This window comes from Carcharhinus amblyrhynchos, chromosome 9 (genome assembly GCF_965287045.1).
Source record: "Carcharhinus amblyrhynchos chromosome 9, sCarAmb.v2.hapA, whole genome shotgun sequence".
In the NCBI taxonomy this organism is placed as follows: domain Eukaryota; kingdom Metazoa; phylum Chordata; class Chondrichthyes; order Carcharhiniformes; family Carcharhinidae; genus Carcharhinus; species Carcharhinus amblyrhynchos.
The window spans coordinates 36,313,551-36,331,081 of NC_137332.1; the positions used below are offsets into that span (position 1 = coordinate 36,313,551).

General features: G+C 42.6%; 1 protein-coding gene across 5 annotated transcripts in view; it reads left to right on the forward strand.

The window, feature by feature from the left end:
- The window catches only part of LOC145347715 (fizzy-related protein homolog), a 61,159-nt gene that overhangs the window by 17,419 nt on the left and 26,209 nt on the right, over positions 1-17,531 (forward strand). For all 5 annotated transcript variants that reach the window (XM_080195445.1, XM_080195447.1, XM_080195443.1 and 2 more), the window contains 4 exons: positions 4,675-4,797; positions 6,657-6,720; positions 12,692-12,819; positions 16,922-17,004. In XM_080195445.1, the coding sequence (XP_080051571.1) occupies positions 4,675-4,797; positions 6,657-6,720; positions 12,692-12,819; positions 16,922-17,004 (398 nt within the window). The remainder of the gene's footprint in view (positions 1-4,674; positions 4,798-6,656; positions 6,721-12,691; positions 12,820-16,921; positions 17,005-17,531) is intronic.

Consider the following 17,531-nt stretch of genomic DNA (forward strand, 5'->3'; position numbering starts at 1 on the left):
CACAGTGGTTAGCGCCTCACAGCGTCAAGAACCCAAGTTCAGTTCCCAGTTTGGGTCACTGTCTGTGCGGAGTCTGCACGTTCTCCCTGTGTTTGCGTGGGTTTCCTCCAGGTGTCCAGTTTCCTCCCACAGTCCAAAAGACATGCTGGTTAGGTGCATTGGCCACACTAAATTCTCCCTCATTGTACCTGAACAGGTGCTGGAGTGCGATGACTTAGGAATTATCACAGTAGCTTCATTGTAGCCTACTTGTGATGCTGATTTTAAAAAAAAAACACCATGGGCATGTGAATATCTAACTCCAGAAGGGAAAAAGCACTGTCTGATAGCAATGAGTCGATAGAGTTGCCACTGTGCAGTGCTGGGCTAGGGAAGGGTTGACGAGAACTTATAAACTTTACTGGTTACATTGTTTATCTTTTTGCTTCAACACAAGATTTTCTTTCTGTCCGTCATTTTTGAGTTTTATCTTGCTGTTGGCATTTTACATGCTTTTGTTCACTATTCACATCACCACTTTTGGACTGGTGAATTGATTCTGACATTGTAGTCCCTGCCCCCATGTGAGGGATTTTTGTGCGCATTGTTCCCGTCCCTGTTTTGGATGAGGCAGGTTTAGACTTGTACTAATTAGCATTATGTGTTCCCGATATCTGCTGTGATGTCAGGGGAAAGGACTGATAGAAAGGCTGGTGCACTGAAGGGAGGTGCCAACTGAAAGGACAGAGAGAAAAATAACTTTGCCTTGTGCCTGGGTCAAATTTCAGTGATTCCATGTCTTAAACAAATGACTGGTGTTGTTTTCCATTTGGGATGGTGTAATTATATGTATCCTATGGAAACCAAGCCAAGCTTTTGCTCGGCTGGAGTCAAATGGATGCCTTTCACATACATGGTGACATTGCTCATGTCAGATGTTTCAAAGGTTGACAGTACTTTGTTACCTATAATCTTGGGATCAGACTTTAAGCTGGCTGATCATAAAGAGGTGAATGATCCCATCCACCAACAAACGTGCACGGCTGACCCTGAGATTTATAGAGGTCGGGTACTCTGAATAATGACTAGTCTCCAGTTCAAAGTCTAGCCATCATTTGCCAGGAATGCAAAACAATTATTAGCTAGGTGCACTATTTAAAAGTTTTTCTTCTTTATTCTTTCATGGAATATGGGCATCCAGGCAAAGCCAGCACTTGTTGTCCATAACTTAGTGTCCTTGAACTGAGCGATCTGCTCAGAGGGCATTTAAAAGTCAACCACATTGTTAATGGCCAAAATTCCCCGACCTCATCTGTGGTTGGGATTCTCCAGTCTCTCTGCTGTGAATGGGGATTTAGCTGAGTGCCAGAATTCCCCATTCTCACTGGTAGCGGGGCATGCAGGACTGGAGTATCAAGGCCAAATGTGTAAGGGAAGAACAGCATATTTCCTTCCGGACACTTACAAATCTGAGTCCCTGGATTACAAAACCATTATACCACCATCTTCCTTGTGTCAAACCTATGGAATTCCAGTGCTAAGGCCTCAGTTACAAATAATTTGCAATCTTCTGTACATTAGAAAAATCATGGAGGTGTTCTTGAGATAATGTCAAGGCTGAGGAGAGGCAGGTGGCATTGGAGGGACTCTATAGATTAGAACCGAGATTGTAATTAGTGGCTGTAAGGGGTATTAAATTTAACTTATGTTGTTAGATCTTCAGCTTTTTGTGCCTATTTGTACCAAAAACTTCAGAGCTCAGACTAATACAGTTCAGTGAACGCTGGACCCAGGAGAGAAAGTCACACAAAATAGGGACTATATTGACCTTTATTTTCTTGTAAGTAGACTAAAATAGATTTTAAAGTGCTAATTAGATATCCAATGTAAAATTCATCTTGGGGGATTGCATAAATTATTTGTGTAACTCTCTCTATATGTGAAATGTACCATTCTTTTAAGGGTGTGGGTTTTGCTGGCAAGACCAGCATTTATTGCCCATTCCTAATTACGCTTGAGAAGGTGGTGATGAGTTGCCTTCTTAAACTGCTGCAGTCCATGTAACGTAGACACAGCCACAATGTTATAGATTGCCACCAGGTCAAAATCCTGGAACTATGAAGCTGTATTTCCAAGCCAGGGGCTTGTTGGGGAAGTTGCAGGGGGTGGACATGTTCTTCTGGATCTTAAAGGTCACAGATTGGGGAATGTGCTGTTGGTGGAGTTTTGGGTGGTTTGCTGCAATACACCTTGTAGATGGTACATACTGCTGTCATGTATGACAGTGGTGGAGGTGGTGATTGGAACCTTATCCAATCAGGATACTTTGCCCTGGATAGGGTCAAGCTTCTTGAGTATTGTTACACAAGTGGAGAGTATTCCATCACACTCCTGGCTTGAAGATGGTGGATAGGCGTTAGGGTGTCAGGAAATGTGTTAACTTTATGCAGAATTCACAGCCTCTGATCCTTTTCTTGTAGCCACAGTATTTATATGATTGGCCCTGTTCAGTTTCTAACCAATAATAAAACCTTAGCGTGTTGCTAGTGGGGGATTCAGCAGTGGTAATGCCATTGATTGTCAAGGGGCGATGGTTAGGTTCTCTATTGTTGGAAATGACCATTGCCTGGCACTTGTGTGGTGTGACTGTTGTTTACCAACCCAAGTCTGAATATTGTCCAGGTCTTGATCGTGGACTGCTTCAGTACCTGAGGGGTTGTGAATGGTGCTGAATATTGTGCAATCCTCAGTGAACGTTCCCATCCCTGACCTTATGAGGGAAAGGTGACATTGATGACGATGGTTGGGCCTAGGACAATCCCCTGAGGAGCTCCTGCAGCGATGCCCTGGGACTGAAGTGATTGACCTCCCAACAACCGCAACCATTTTCCTTTGAGCCAGTTGTGACTCCAAGCTGTTTTGCTCTGATTTCCCATTGACTCCAGTTTTGCTTGCGGCACCTTGATGCCCCATTCGATCAAATGCCACCTTACTATCTAAGGCAGACACTCCTCACCTCTTGAATTCAGCTGCTCTGCCTGTGTTTGATGCAAGGCTATAATGAAGCCTGGAGCTAAGTGGCTGTGCCAGAACCCAAGCTAAGCATCAACAAGCAGTTTGTTTCAGAGTAAGTAGTTTCCTGATAGTGCTGTCGATAGTCTCTTCTTTCACTTTGCCGATGATTGAGAATAGATTGATGGGGCACAGTTTGATGGATTGCCGTATAAATGTCAGTGTTCTAGCTGTACTGGAACAGTTTGGCTAGGAGTGTAGCTTGGTTGATCTTCAGTACTAGTGTTAGAATATTGTCGGAGCCTAAAACCTTTGCAGTAACCAGTGCCTTCAGCCATTTCTTTATATCCTGTGGGGTGAATCAAATTGTCTTCAGACTAACATCTGTGATACTGGGGACCTCCGGAGGAGGCCAAGCTGGATCATCCACTTCTAGTGAAGATTGCAGCAAATGCTTCAGCATTGTCTTTTGCACTGATGTGCTGGGTTCCCCCAGTGTTGAGGAGAGGGATATTTGTGGAGCCGCCTCCTCCAGTGAGTTGTTCAACTGTCCACCGCCATTCACGACTGACTGTGTGACAGAACTGCAGAGCTTCGATCTGATCTGGGGATTGCTTAATTCTTTCTGCTTGCTGCTTCTGCTGTTTCACACAGAAGTAGCCCTATAACATAATTTTGTCAGGTTGGCATCTCATTTTTGGGTATACCTGCTGCTGTTCCTGGCATGCTGCTCTGCAGTCCTCATTGATCCAGGGTTGATCCCTTGGCTTGGTGGTAGTGGTAGACTGGAGGCTGTGCTATGCCATGAGGTTGAGTACAGTTCTGCTGCTAATGACCCACAGTGCCTCATGGCTGCCCAGTTTTAATTGCCAGACCTATCCCATTTAGCCTGGTGGTAGTGCTACTCAACATGACTGAGTATCCTCCATGTGAAGGTGGGATTTCACCTCCACAAGGACTGTGCAGAGGTCACGTCAGCAATGCTACTATGGACTGATGCATTTGCAACAGGTGAAATTGTGAGGATGATGTTGACTGTGTTGTTCTCTCATTACCTGCTGCGGATCCTGTCTACCAGTCAGTCAATAGTGGAGCCATTCGTGGAGATAGACGTTCAGCCAAAGTCCATTGCCCTTGTCAGTGCTTCTTCCAATTGGTGTTAAATGTCAGCTGAGAGGGGGGTGGGTGGTAGTGGCGGGGGATGTTGCTCTAAGTCTGGAGCCACATGTCAGGCAGACCAGGTAAAGACAGCAGACCTCCTTCCCAAAAGGATATTAGTGAAGCGATGGATTTTTAAAATCATCAACAAGCGTTTCATTACTGACTAGCTCTTAAATTGCACGTTTATTAATTGAATTTAAATTCCACCATCCACTATGGCGTGACTTTGAACCCATCTCTCCACAGCATTAGCCTGGGCCTTTTGGATTACTAGTCCAGCAGTGTGACCACTGCCTCCCCATATATATGAGTAGGTCATAACTAATGTTACATCTGAAGGGCTAAATGTTGAAAAAGATTTAAAGATTTTGGTAAATGTCTTTAAAGCTGATACTTAATGCTAACTTTTTGCAGTTTAGTATATAATTTGCTACGTCTGTAACAGTATGGATTTGAAGCATTTTGAGATTATTTTCATTTTGTTTAATGATTTGCTGATGTGAACACATTTATTTTCCGCAGTCTGCTTTGAGCACACGACCTGTAACCTCAAACTCTCCAGCAACCGTTCCTCGCAAGACAGGTGACCGGTTTATCCCAACCAGGGCAAGTTCGAACTGGAGTGTCAACTTTCACACTATAAATGTAAGAGAATGATGTTACTCTTGTTGCTTTATTTAAAAAAATGTGACGGTGATTGGAACAGCAGAAATGGTCTAAGTTAGTCTCGCAGACTTTATGGCCAAGATTTCTCGCCCTTCCCACCAGCGGGATCCTCTGACCCCACACGCAAGGTGACTTCCCGCAGTGGGTTCCCTGGCATTGGGGCAGATGAGCCATGCACAACACCACAGATATTGGCAGGACCACAACATCTTGCCAGTGGCCCTGATGGCGAATCACTTCCGCCGCAGGAAAACAAGCCATGGTAGGGCCGGAAAACCCCAGTCGATGTCAACCTCCATCAACTGGTGATGAGGGTCACTTATCTATAAATATTCAGGATTAAGGAGACTGCTTGACAGACTGACCCCCGTGAGCAGGTTTTAAATCCAGCCTGGATATGAATCGTAGAATTCTACAGTACAGAAGGAGGCCATTCAGTCTATCAAGTCTGTACCGACCACAATCCCACCCAAATCCTATTCCCATAACTCCACACGTTTACAATGCTAATCCCCCTGACACTAGGGACAATTTATCATGGCCAATGAACCTATCCTGCATATCTTTGGGCTGTGGGAGGAAACTGGAGCACCTGGTAGAAACCCACACAGACTCGAGGAGAATGTGCAAACTCCACACAAACAGTGACCTGAGGCTGGAATTGAACTTGGGTCCTTGATGCTGTGAAGCAGCAATGCTAACCATTGTGCTACTGTGCTGCCCTTATGTTTCTAGTTTCTATTGGCTATGATAATTGGTGAAACAAACTTGGCAGCTCATCCTGTACCAAAAGGTTTCACAACTCAGTCAAAAAAAAGACAATAAATTAGAAATCTCACTGGCTATAAAGTTAATTTATTTTTCCATTTCGTGTTCACTGTGCTTTAGTGCAGTTTTCCACTTTGGGCAGGCAGGGGGTTGGAAAATGGCTTTGTACATCCTGGGTCCAAGTCTTGGATCCGCTGACTGGCAGTGTACGTTAGATATGGTCGTGGCAAGTGCCTGCAATTGGCATAAAATAGCAAGTAGGTGTTTACTATCCAAATATAGGGAATGATGAATTCACAGCAGTGCAGTGTTAAGGGATTAAGGTATGCCTGCTGAGGGCCTATCAGTGACACAGCCTCAGACAATCCTCTCCTTAAGGAAAGATCGAGTTTTGTTTCAGTGAGTGAAGTTTAATTTTGAGAGAACTTTTAATTAACGTTGTAAAATTCTGATTGTCTCGGAATTCAAGCGTCATCACTTCTTGGAACCCTTTTCGTAAATTCTGTTGCAAAAGTTGCTGCAGGGTGTGATTCATTGCAATTAATTGCCTATTTTTGCATAGTGACCAACTACCTTTAAGCTTTGCTGACAATTGCAATAATGTGTGTGTACAACCATTCAAAATACATTTGTAATTCGTAATTGAAAAATGCTGGGAAATGTTACCTGCTCTGGTTCCCTTATATAGGAGCATTTTTAAAAACTCACATTTAATACACACGTTTGGATGTGTACAGTAAGAGACTGCAAGTGTATGGGAAGGCACCAAGGCAGCTCAGTTTATTGGTGTGCCAATCCATTGTGTCGCAGTCTCAGTGTGATGGTGGCAGGAGAGGGGCAAATGGGTGCAGTCACACATTCTTAAAAAATACAATGGACAACAGGCGCTCGTAGTCATTGTTCATGAATTCATTCAATCCCTTGAATTGAATCACAACCTCGTGGTAAACACCCAAGCTACCTATTAGTAATAATGTGTTGTCATTAACTATATAATGTTAACATTTGGATTCATTTTGCATTGTATGGGGATAGAATTTTCACTTTGTTGTATTCTTGGCCTTTGTCAGGAAAATGGGAAGTCCCCCAACCAGAATCGAAAAACGAAAGAAGCAAACTCTGACAATGGGAAAGGTACAGTGTGTCTGCCTTGTCTTCACTGTGAGGAGGTTCAGTGTGTTTTTTTTTTGAGTTCCCACAGTGGATATTTCTTTGGATTCTGTGTCATTCCATTCTGTTCCTGGACTCTGGCCAACTGGAATATATTGTACAACTTCCATTATTCAACTTCCTCAACTTTGGAAGCTGGAAGGACAGTCTGTGGTTATGGAAAGTGAAGTACTTGTCCAGCTAGCTGTTGTTGACCATGCTGGATTGAATGACCTGTGACCCCAGTGATCCTACATTGTGCAACAAGAACAAATCGAGATGCCTTTTGCTTAACAAGAATGCATCATAAATGCATATTAATATTTTCCGCAAAGCATAATGTAGTGTATATTCTCTGCAACATGTTGCGGGAGATGGGGAAGGTGTAACAACAAACAGTGATTGGCTTTAGCCTAATGTGTGCTGTGACCAGCAAGAATAAAATCTACGAAACCATCATAGATGTATTTCACTCAAGTCACAGTTGTATTTTACTGTACCATTAATAATTTTCTTGAAATGTAGTACCAAGGATAAGATCTCCTCCATGTGCTAGATTTAACAAACTCCTCTTCAGGAGTGGGTTGTGTACAGTGCATAAAGGAGAAATTCAACATCAACGGTTAAAACTTTTCAGAAAGAACAAGATTTAAATGATGCACTGTCACTGGAGTTTTTTGCCCCCCCCCCCACCCCCCAATTGTAGAGAATTTGACCCAATGCCAGTGTAAGCTTTACCTGATTTTTACACTGATGCTAACAAAGACATTTTGTTGTAATCCATGATTGAGATTTTACATGATGTGGCGATGCTGGCATTGGACTGGAGTGGGCACAGTGAGAAGTCTCTCAACACCAGGTTAAAGTTAAAGAAGAGTTTTCAGTGGCCATTGGATATAGTGGTGGCAGCTGAGCTGCACAAGAGAAAATTGGTGACAAAATGAATCGTAAAAGCAGTCTGTTTTGGTTATTCCTATGTGCTTGGGCAGCTGTAGCTCAATCCAGTAAGGTGACTAAATATTCCAGAGAATTGAATAGTGTGCAGGAAGAGTCAACCAAACTGTCCGGCAAAGGGTAATCTATTTCAATATGTAGTCACTGTATTTTGGATACTGACTGTCACTGCCAGAAGGATGAACTCTTAAGGGAATTTTCAGCTGCATTATCTTCACTTCAACTTTCACTGGTTCTGTTTATCAAAGAGCAAAGTTCTTTTCACAATTTATATTAGTCCAGTGTTGATTGAAATAGAAAATAATAACTTTAGGCTTAAAACCAACATTAAGGTGTGGTGTGGGGGCACATATCAGCACTGCTGCCTTACAGTGCCAGGGACCCAGGTTCAATTCTGATCTTTGGTGACTTTCTAAACGTTCTCCCTGTATCTATGTGAGTTTCCCAAGTGCTTCAGTTTCCTCCCACATTCCAAAGATGTGCAGGTTAGTTTAGGTGGATTGGCCATGCTAAGTTGTTCCTTAGTGCCAGGGGATTAGCAGGATAAATATATGGGGTGAAGGGGAGAGGGCCTGGGTTGGTGCAGGCACGATGGGTCGAATGGTCTCCTTTTGCACTGTAGGGATTCTACGATTGGCTAAACTGTCGTGTTGAAAGAAATCCATCTTCACTGCCTTTTATTCAAAGATATCTGCTTGTGTCCTGTAAAGTAATTGGCACATTGTCAGACACTGATAAAGGAATGTCTCAAATATTCATGTTTCTTGGTTAGAATGCTACAGTGCAGAAACAAGTTGCTTTCTGTAGCATGGCTTCCACAAGAATAACTCATTCTAATGCCCCACTCTTCTGTTGGGCTCCTCTACTTTTAACATTTAATGTTTGATGCCACTGCTGACTTTTTTTTTCTAAGCTTCCTATCAACAATGATTCGTGGCAGAACATTCCACCTTCTAACCACCCTCTGGGTAAAGACATTTTCATACCTCCTCCTTTTAATTATTTAAAAATATTTATTTTTAGATATCCTGTCTGAGCAGAAAGGGTTACCATTCGATGAACACAGTGGGTCTGTGACCATAGCAACAGGCCTGTGCACTTGAATGCCAATTGCTCTAGCAGCTCCTGTGATTCCTTCATCCTACAGTATGCCAGTGTTACTTTTAAAGACCAGCCAGGCTGACTGGGGCCCAGGAATATACACTGCTGGCACAGTTGATGACATCCAAAGACAAGGCATGAGAAGAAGTAAAGTGCAGTTTTCCACCATGGGAAGCTGAGATTGTGAGAAGCTGGAACAAAGAGTGATTCACTGTCACCTTATTTCCAACCCTCACTCCAAGTAAACACAACACCATGTGGGAAATTCCATATCATATCATTATCCAGAAAGTATTGGTGGATATTCAGTCTCACAATTAGAACATCTTTCCCCAAATTCTCACACTACAATGGATTGGATAGAGTCCAATCCTCATTTGCCCTGTCTGATACTCCTGATCCTGCAGTGCACCACTTTCTGTTCCTCTCATGTACAATCTTGGATACACTCCTTTGATTATGTATTTTTGATATTGTCAAGACCTGCTTTATCACTAAATTTAGTGTTGTTTGTTTGCAAAATGTGTTTGTATGACCTTTGTGTATTGGACTATTTTTGGCTTTCCATTCTTCAGTCATTCTATTGAAGAAATTTCCTGCTCCTATCTCCCACTCACATGAGTAATAAGTTGAAATATAACTAGTAAACTCACATGTAGCCCTTTGCCCAATGACACATGCTTTTCTTTGGTTGGTGGACTTTCCTACTATTCCATCTGACTGCAGTTTTTGGCTGTATGAACCAAGTTTGGTAAATCAAGATTTAGTACTTAACAGCAGTGATTTGTTGTAAATAAAGTCTTCATTAGATAATATGTATCTGCCAAAAAGAACTCTTGAGCATTTTATCACTCATTTATTTGCGCAGTATGTTTTTAATTCATTCAAGCGATGTGGGTGTTACTGGCTAGGCCAGCATTTATTACCCATCTCTAATTACCCTTAAGAAGGTGGTGAGCTGTCTTCTGAAACCACTGCAGTCCATGTTGTGCTTCTGTGGAGAGTGTTCCAGGATGTTGATCCACTGACAGTGAAGGAATGGCAATATAGTTCAAGATGTGTGGTTTAAAGGAGAACATCCTGGAGGTGATGTTTCCAAGTAGCTGCTGTCCTTGTCCTTCTTGATGGTAGTGGTCGTGGGTTTTGAAGGTGCTGTCTGACTAGTCTTGGTGAGCTACAGCAGTGCATCTTGCAAATATTACACACTGCTGCCATGTGCATCAGCATTGGAGGGATTGCATGTTAATGGAAGGGGTAACAGTAAAGTGGGCAGCTTTGTCTGGAATATGTCAAGCTTCTTGAGTCTTGTTGTAGCTACACTCATCCAGGCAAGTGGCGAGTATTCCATCACGTTCCTAACCTGTGCCTTGTAGATGGTGGACAGGCTTTGGTGGGTCAGGAAGTGACCATTCCTAGCTTCGGACTTGCTCTAGTATTTATATACCTAATCCAATTCAGTTTCTGGTCAATGTCATAAGATTGCATCTAAGAGTTCGCCCAAAAAATGGATGCAATTCTCTCCTGTTTCACACTCGTTTGGCACTTAGAAATTTTTTGGTAAGATCGCCCCCTCCTCTTTCCACAAATGGTGCCAAAGCTGCTGAGTTTTTCCAGCATTTCTCTCTTTGTTTTAGTGCTCACTCCCTATTATTATGCACATGACTATTTGATGGATAAATACATTCAGCAAACCATAACTTTCAAATTTGGATATGTACCTCAATTGCACCTACATATCTGCTTTTTGAAGCGTTTTTCTGAGAAACCATTTCTTTTTTTATACGCTGAGACCCTGGTTGTAACACATCCAAGGCTTTTAATGAAAATTAGTGAGGTTAGAATTGTTTGATCATTTTGCCATGGCGGATTTGGAAATGAATTGCATTCAAGCACAGTGTTTTACAGCAAAGTGGATTCACACTGCTTTAAAATTCACCATGAACTGCAGCCACTGGAAGAGCTTATTTGCTAATGAGGCAGATATGGAAAATTTGTATTAAAACTAAATAGACTAGTTTGTGGAAATTTGGTGCCTAAAGACATTAAGAACGTTGGTCTGGCTCACCTTGAGCACAATGTTAGTCAAGATCAGAAGGCCGACCAGGAATAGTTGAATTTGCTATCATAAATTCAGAAGATATAGAAGAATTAAGCCAATTGGCCCATCGAGTCTGCGTTGCCATTCGATCATGGCTGGAATGCCCCTCATCTCCATTATCCTGCCTGTTCCCCATTATCCTTCAACTCATCAATTAGAAACCTGTCTAACTCCTCAAATTTACTCACTATCCCAGCATTCACTGCATTTTGGGGTAGCGAATTCCACAGATTCACAACCCTTTGGGAGAAGTAGTTTCTCCTCAACTCTGTTTTAAATTTGCTACCCCTTATCCTAAGCCTCTCATTCTAGAATGCCCCACAAGAGGAAGCATCCACTCCACATCTACTTTATCCATACTGTTTATCATCTTGTATACCTCAATTTGATCTCCCCTCATTCTTCTAAATTTCAGAATTAGGCCTAAATTGTTCAATATCTCATCTCTGGAATCAATCTAGCGAACCTCCTCTGAACTGCTTTCAATGCCACAACATCATTCCTCAAATAAGGGGACCAAAGCTGTGCACAGTCAGAGATACACTGGTCTGCCTTTATATTTCTTTCTCGTGAGGATTTGAAATCAATTGTCTTAAGGTGAACTTTGACTAGAACTGTTTTAAATTATAACTATTGCTCTATATTCACTTGCTGCCTGTCAGATAAATTAACTGATCACACCTGACCTTGTATTGGTGAAGTTGAGTAATGCTTTTATATGGTTTGAATATTGGGCAGTATGGGTTCACCTTAAATGTAAGGCACTTGGAAAGAGTAAAGTCACTGAACATAAAAAGGCAGGTCGAGAATTTGTAACAGTGTGTTTGCCTGAGATTTTCCGTGAAGGAGTGAGTGTACAGACAGTGTCATGGCTGGAATCTGGAGCAGCATAAGGCTTCCTAAATTGATGCTTAAAACCATCATTTATTTTCCTATTTCTCTGAGGTTGCTGAGCCAACAAAACATAAATCACTTTGTGATTTATTAAGTAGCCTGTTATAATCAGTGGTGGAAACATCTGCACAACTATTGCTTCCTGTACATTCTTGAAAATCTCCGTCAAAAATATTGTGATTAGAATGGATGTGTTAATCCTTACAGTTCCTCTTAGTGGCTGTTTGTCCATTTAAAGATTAACAGTGCTGCCTCTCAGTGCCAGAGACTTGGGTTCATATCCCACATTGAGAATCTGCACATTCTCCTTATGTCTGCATGGCTTTCCTCCAGGTGCTCTGGTTTTCCCCCACAGTCCAAAAGACGTGCTGGTTAGGTGTATTGGCCATGCTACGTTCTCCCTCAGTGTACCCAAACAGGCGCTGGAGTGTGGCAGTTAGGGGATTTTCAGTTATTTCATTGCAGTATTAATGTAAGCCTACTTCTGATACTAAGAAATAAACTAAACTGATAGGACTGAATGAGCTGACAATGATTCAAAGAGCTGGATGATTTTGAGAGCATTGCCTTTTGATTGCAATTTACTATCTACAAATCATTGAAGGAGTTTAGCAGAGTTGCCAACATTCCTGGAATCTCGCCCTTAAAAGATTTTGACTCCGTTTAGTTCTTGTTAGCAGCCAGTAAGGTTTTCAAATCCAAGCTGTATTGTGAGCCTTGTTCACCAGAGTACAGAGCTTCTTTCAGTAGTAGCATTTGGCTGTTGAACGAGCAGTTCTCCATTACATTCAGATGTAGATTTCAAATCGTGAATGAGCTTAAAATAACCTGGAATGAATGTGCCGCTAATCATCATGTTAGAATGAGATTGAGTGTTGTAATAATGGGGTTTGTCCTGTCCAATGACAGATGGTGTAGCATATGCTGCCTTGCTGAAGAATGAGCTACTGGGAGCAGGCATTGAAAAAGTGAGCGATCCTCAGACTGAAGATCGGAGGTTCCAGATGCCAATGCAGGAGCGACGGAATTTATTCAGAGTAAGTACCTAGTGTGAACAAACTTCAATAATGTAGTTGTTCATGGCTGGCTGGTTTGACTCCTTTGTCTGCAGGCAGCCACTCATGTCCCCAGCTGTTCTCATGTTAGGTGCATTATGCAAAATGTTTTTTTTAGTCCTGTCACCAATGGAACCACGGTAAAGCAAGGGTAGAATTGGGAGGACTGCCACTGCTTCCTTGGGATTCAGCACTAGTTTAGTTCTTGCCCCCGCCCACCCAATTACATAAAATAATGCAGATTGCAGATATGGTGCCTAAGGGACATATATGACTATACTTCCTCAGAAATTAAGATCCTGCCGAGTAGTTTATACAATCGTGAAGCTCTTCTATATGGCTGTAGTCGGGAATGCTATCTTTTTTTCAATGCCGTGCCCTAGTACTGTTGGATTAGAGAAGTAGACCCCTTTAAGTATCCAGAGATTATTGAATCAGGCAGGGAGGGTATTTGACAAGCGGATCTTTCTTGACGAAACATGCTGTTGAAGAATTTTGACGCAAGTGTCACGAACAATGTGAATTGCCCCTTGTTTCAGATTACTGCTGTTTATGTTCAGGGAAAAGACTACAATCCCTCAGATGCAGGACAAATCAGTACCTGAAGTTTTAACAGAAATTTAATGTGTGGACGAGGTTAAAGAGTGGGAGTGACTGATTATGTTAATACATTGGAACGTGTTTAATGCTTCTTTAATTGAAGCTGGATCCCTGTGATAGTGTAGTTTTCATTCTCATTATTATCCATTTAGATGTAATTTTTTAATGAGCAATGTACCTGAAGTTAATTTCCATATGGATCATAAAGTGAAATTGAATTGAAGTGATGAGTTTTTGCTTCTCTTTTAATCTGAAACTTTGTTCTATTTGAAGCCCTACAGTTCCAATAACATTTAGTTGCAATGCCCTGCAGAGAAATACGTTCCACTGCATGTTTCTTCTTTCTTGCTTCTGAGACAGAAGATTGTGGGTTCAAGCCTCATTTCAGGATTTGACACAATCCAGTGATGATGGTGCAGTGTCGAGGAAGGCATCTCTCCTTCAGATGAGATGTTCAAGTGAATGCTAAGGGTTCCCTGCCTCTTCAATGCCCCTCAATCATTGACATCAAAAATTGATTACTTGGTCGTCCATCTCATTAACAAATGATGCTGCCATTTTGAGTTCAGCAATGTCAAACTGTACTTTAGAGTAATTCATTGCATGTCAGTTGCCATGGGATATTTTTGCAATCACAGGAGGTCCTACAGAAATGTAAATTCTTTCTTTGATTCTTTTCTCCCCCTATGATTATTTGGGTGGCAGATTGGTTAGCACTGCTGCCTCACAGCACCAGGGACCTGGGTTCGATTCCAGGCTTGGGTGACTGTGTGGACCCACAGCAATATAAGCGCCAGAAACTTGAGTTCAGTTTTTGGCTTGGATCACTGTGTGGAGTTTGTACGTTCTGGGTCTGATGACTACAGACCTACAGCAATATGATTGACTATCTGGAGGAGGGAACCGAGTGTAAGGTGTCGAAATTTGCTGATGACACCAAGATTGGGGGAAAGGCAAATTGTGCGGAGGGTGTGGAGAGTCTGCAGAAGGATCTAGATAGGCTGGGCGAATGGGCCAGGAAATGGCAAATGGAATTTAATGTTGGCAAGTGTGAGGTGGTCCACTTTGGTAGGAAGAATGGTAGGAAGGACTATTACTTACGGGGCGAAAAACTGCAGCAGGCGACGGTGCAGAGGGACCTCGGGGTCCTTGTGCATGAGTCGCAAAAACCCAGCCTGCAGGTGCAGCAGGTGGTCAGGAAGGCGAATGGGATGCTGGCCTTCATAGCGAGGGGGATTGAATATAAAAGTAGGGAGGTCTTGCTGCAGCTGTATAGGGCATTGGTGAGGCCGCAGCTGGAGTACTGTGTGCAGTTTTGGGCGCCGCACCTGCGCAAGGATATTTTGGCCTTGGAGGGAGTGCAGAGGAGGTTTACTAGGCTGATACCGGAGTTGAGGGGGTTGAGCTATGAGGAGAGGCTGAATAAACTAGGCTTGTACTCGTTAGAGTTTAGAAGAATGAGGGGAGATCTCATTGAGACGTATAAGATGATGAATGGGATGGATAGGATAGAGGTGGAAAGACTCTTCCCGCTCAAAAAAGACAGTAGGACTAGGGGGCACAGCCTCAAGATAGAGGGGGGGCGGTTCAGAACGGAGTTCAGGAGGAACTTCTTCACTCAAAGGGTGGTGAATCTCTGGAATTCTCTGCCCGTTGAAGTGGTGGAGGCTGCCTCGCTAAATATTTTTAAGAAGCGGGTTGATGGGTTTTTGATAAGAGAGGGGATTAAGGGTTATGGGGAGAGGGCGGGAAAGTGGAACTGAGCCACGACAGATCAGCCATGATCTTATTGAATGGCGGGGCAGGCTCGAAGGGCCAGATGGCCTACTCCTGCTCCTATTTCTTATGTTCTTATGTTCTTATGACTCTGAATTGTCCTCTGAAATGGCTGAGTGAGCCTCTCAGTTTAAGGGCAATTAGGGATGATCAAATCATACAATCCCTGCAGTGCAGAAGGAGGCCATTTAGCCCTTCAAGCCTGCACCAACAACAATCCCACCCAGGCCCTATCCCGTGTGGAATTTGCCCAGTTCCACCATGTGTCCAGTTTCCTCCCATAGTCTGAAAGATGTGCTGGCTAGGGTGCATTGGCCATTCTAAGTTCTCCCTCAGTACACCTGAACAGGTGCTGGAGTGTGGTGACTAGGGGGTTTTCACAGTAACTTCATTGCAGTGTTAATATAAGCCTACTTGTGATCCTAATAAAACTCATTAATCTCCAAAGGGAGGAAACTATTGAAATTCTGTCATACAGAGAAACCTGTATATGGATTATTGAGAGCATTGAGCCTGGTATATTTTACATTCTGGTGTACTTGTATTTGTCTGTTGGATTTGAAAAGCTTTTCTACAAGGGTTATGTTTGGTCATTGGGTACACACAATTGAATCTATTTTTTGGATAAACTGCTAAAGACTACTGTGACCAAAGACAATGGTCCGGTCTTTTTAATTTTACGTTGATAGCCAATTAACAAAGTTAGCTCATAACTTGACATAAAACTAAAATCAACTAGAATAAATACAGCAAAAATTGTATTCAAAAGAAAAATGTTAACCAGATGTGGGTATGGCTGACTAGGAACGCATTTATTGCCCAGCCCTAATTGCCCTCGAGAAAGTGGTGGTGAGCCAGCCTCTTGACCCATGGCAGGTTCTGGGGTAAAGGGTTCAGATGTCAGCATGGCACTGGTGGAATTAAAATTTTGACCAACAATCTGGAATTGGAAAGCTAGTCTCAGTAATGATCACTATGAAACCATTGTTGATTTGTCATAACACATCTACTTCACAAATGTCCTTTGGGGAAGGAAATCTTCTGTCCTTACCTGGTCTGGCCCACATATTACCCCAGCAATATGATTTCACTCTGAATTGTCCTCTGAAATGGCTGAGCGAGCTCCTCAATATAAGGGCAATTAGGGATGGTCATCAAATTATAGAATCCCTGCAGTGCTGAAGGAGGCCATTTAGCCCTTCAAGCCTGCACCCACAACAATCCCACCCAGGCCCTATCCCGATACCCCACATCTCTCACCCTACCAATACCCCTGACACTAAGGGGGAATTTAGCATGGCCAATCAACCTAACCCGCACATTCTTTGGAGTGTGAAAGGAACTGGAGCACCCGGAGGAAACCCACGCAGACACAGGGAGAATGTGCAAACTCCACACAGACAGTGATCCAAGCCAAGGATCGAACCCAGGTTCCTCTGAGACAGCAGTGCTAACCACTGTGCCACCGTGCTGACCTGTGCCGGTGACTCCCAAATGAAAGAATAAATTATAAATAAATGCTGTGGGTGTACCCGTTGTGCCATTAGGGATGGACAGTAAATGTTGGCTGAGCTAGTGATGCCCACATCACGTGAATGAATAAACTTTAAAAAAAAAGTACTATTTCACTTTGAGCTCTGTTGATTTTGGCAGAGTTGAGTTTCAGGCGACATTTTAAATTTGAGCTTGTGTGTGGTCTTGTTTGCAGTATGCCTTGAGCACAAAGAGATCGACTACTGAAAGTGGGAACGAGATTTCTCCATATTCATTGTCCCCGGTCAGCAATAAGAGGTAATCAGTCTGGCTGGGTTAAACACCATGATTAACTTTGTATAGTGATAATGGAGGATATTGGCGGTCAAATAGAGAGCTTTTGCACTTGCACTTGTATAACACTTTTATCCAGTTTTCCCTTGAAATATTTATGAAAGGTAGAATAGGACTTCATATTTTAGATCATTCTAGCAATGAGGCAGTGTAGGCACAATTGGCTGGCTTTAAATGTCCATAATTCTACAATATTTCTAAGAAATTTGCGCAGATATGAATGACTGGAAATGGGAGGAAAAGGATTGGGTTTGATAACCAGAATCTATTTCAAAGATCTAGGTTTGAGGAACTATTCTGAGTGAAAGAGAACTAGAAAAACAATGGGTTTGACTCAAGTCATTCTTGGAGGGTAGTTGACTACTTAACAGCTCTCCGCATGTTGCATACTGTAAGACTCACTATATTCCTATTCATAACAATGCATTGGCCTCCCCCTTAGGCTTGCTACTACTAAGGCTACAACAATTTGTGATAGTGTGTTGAGGTTG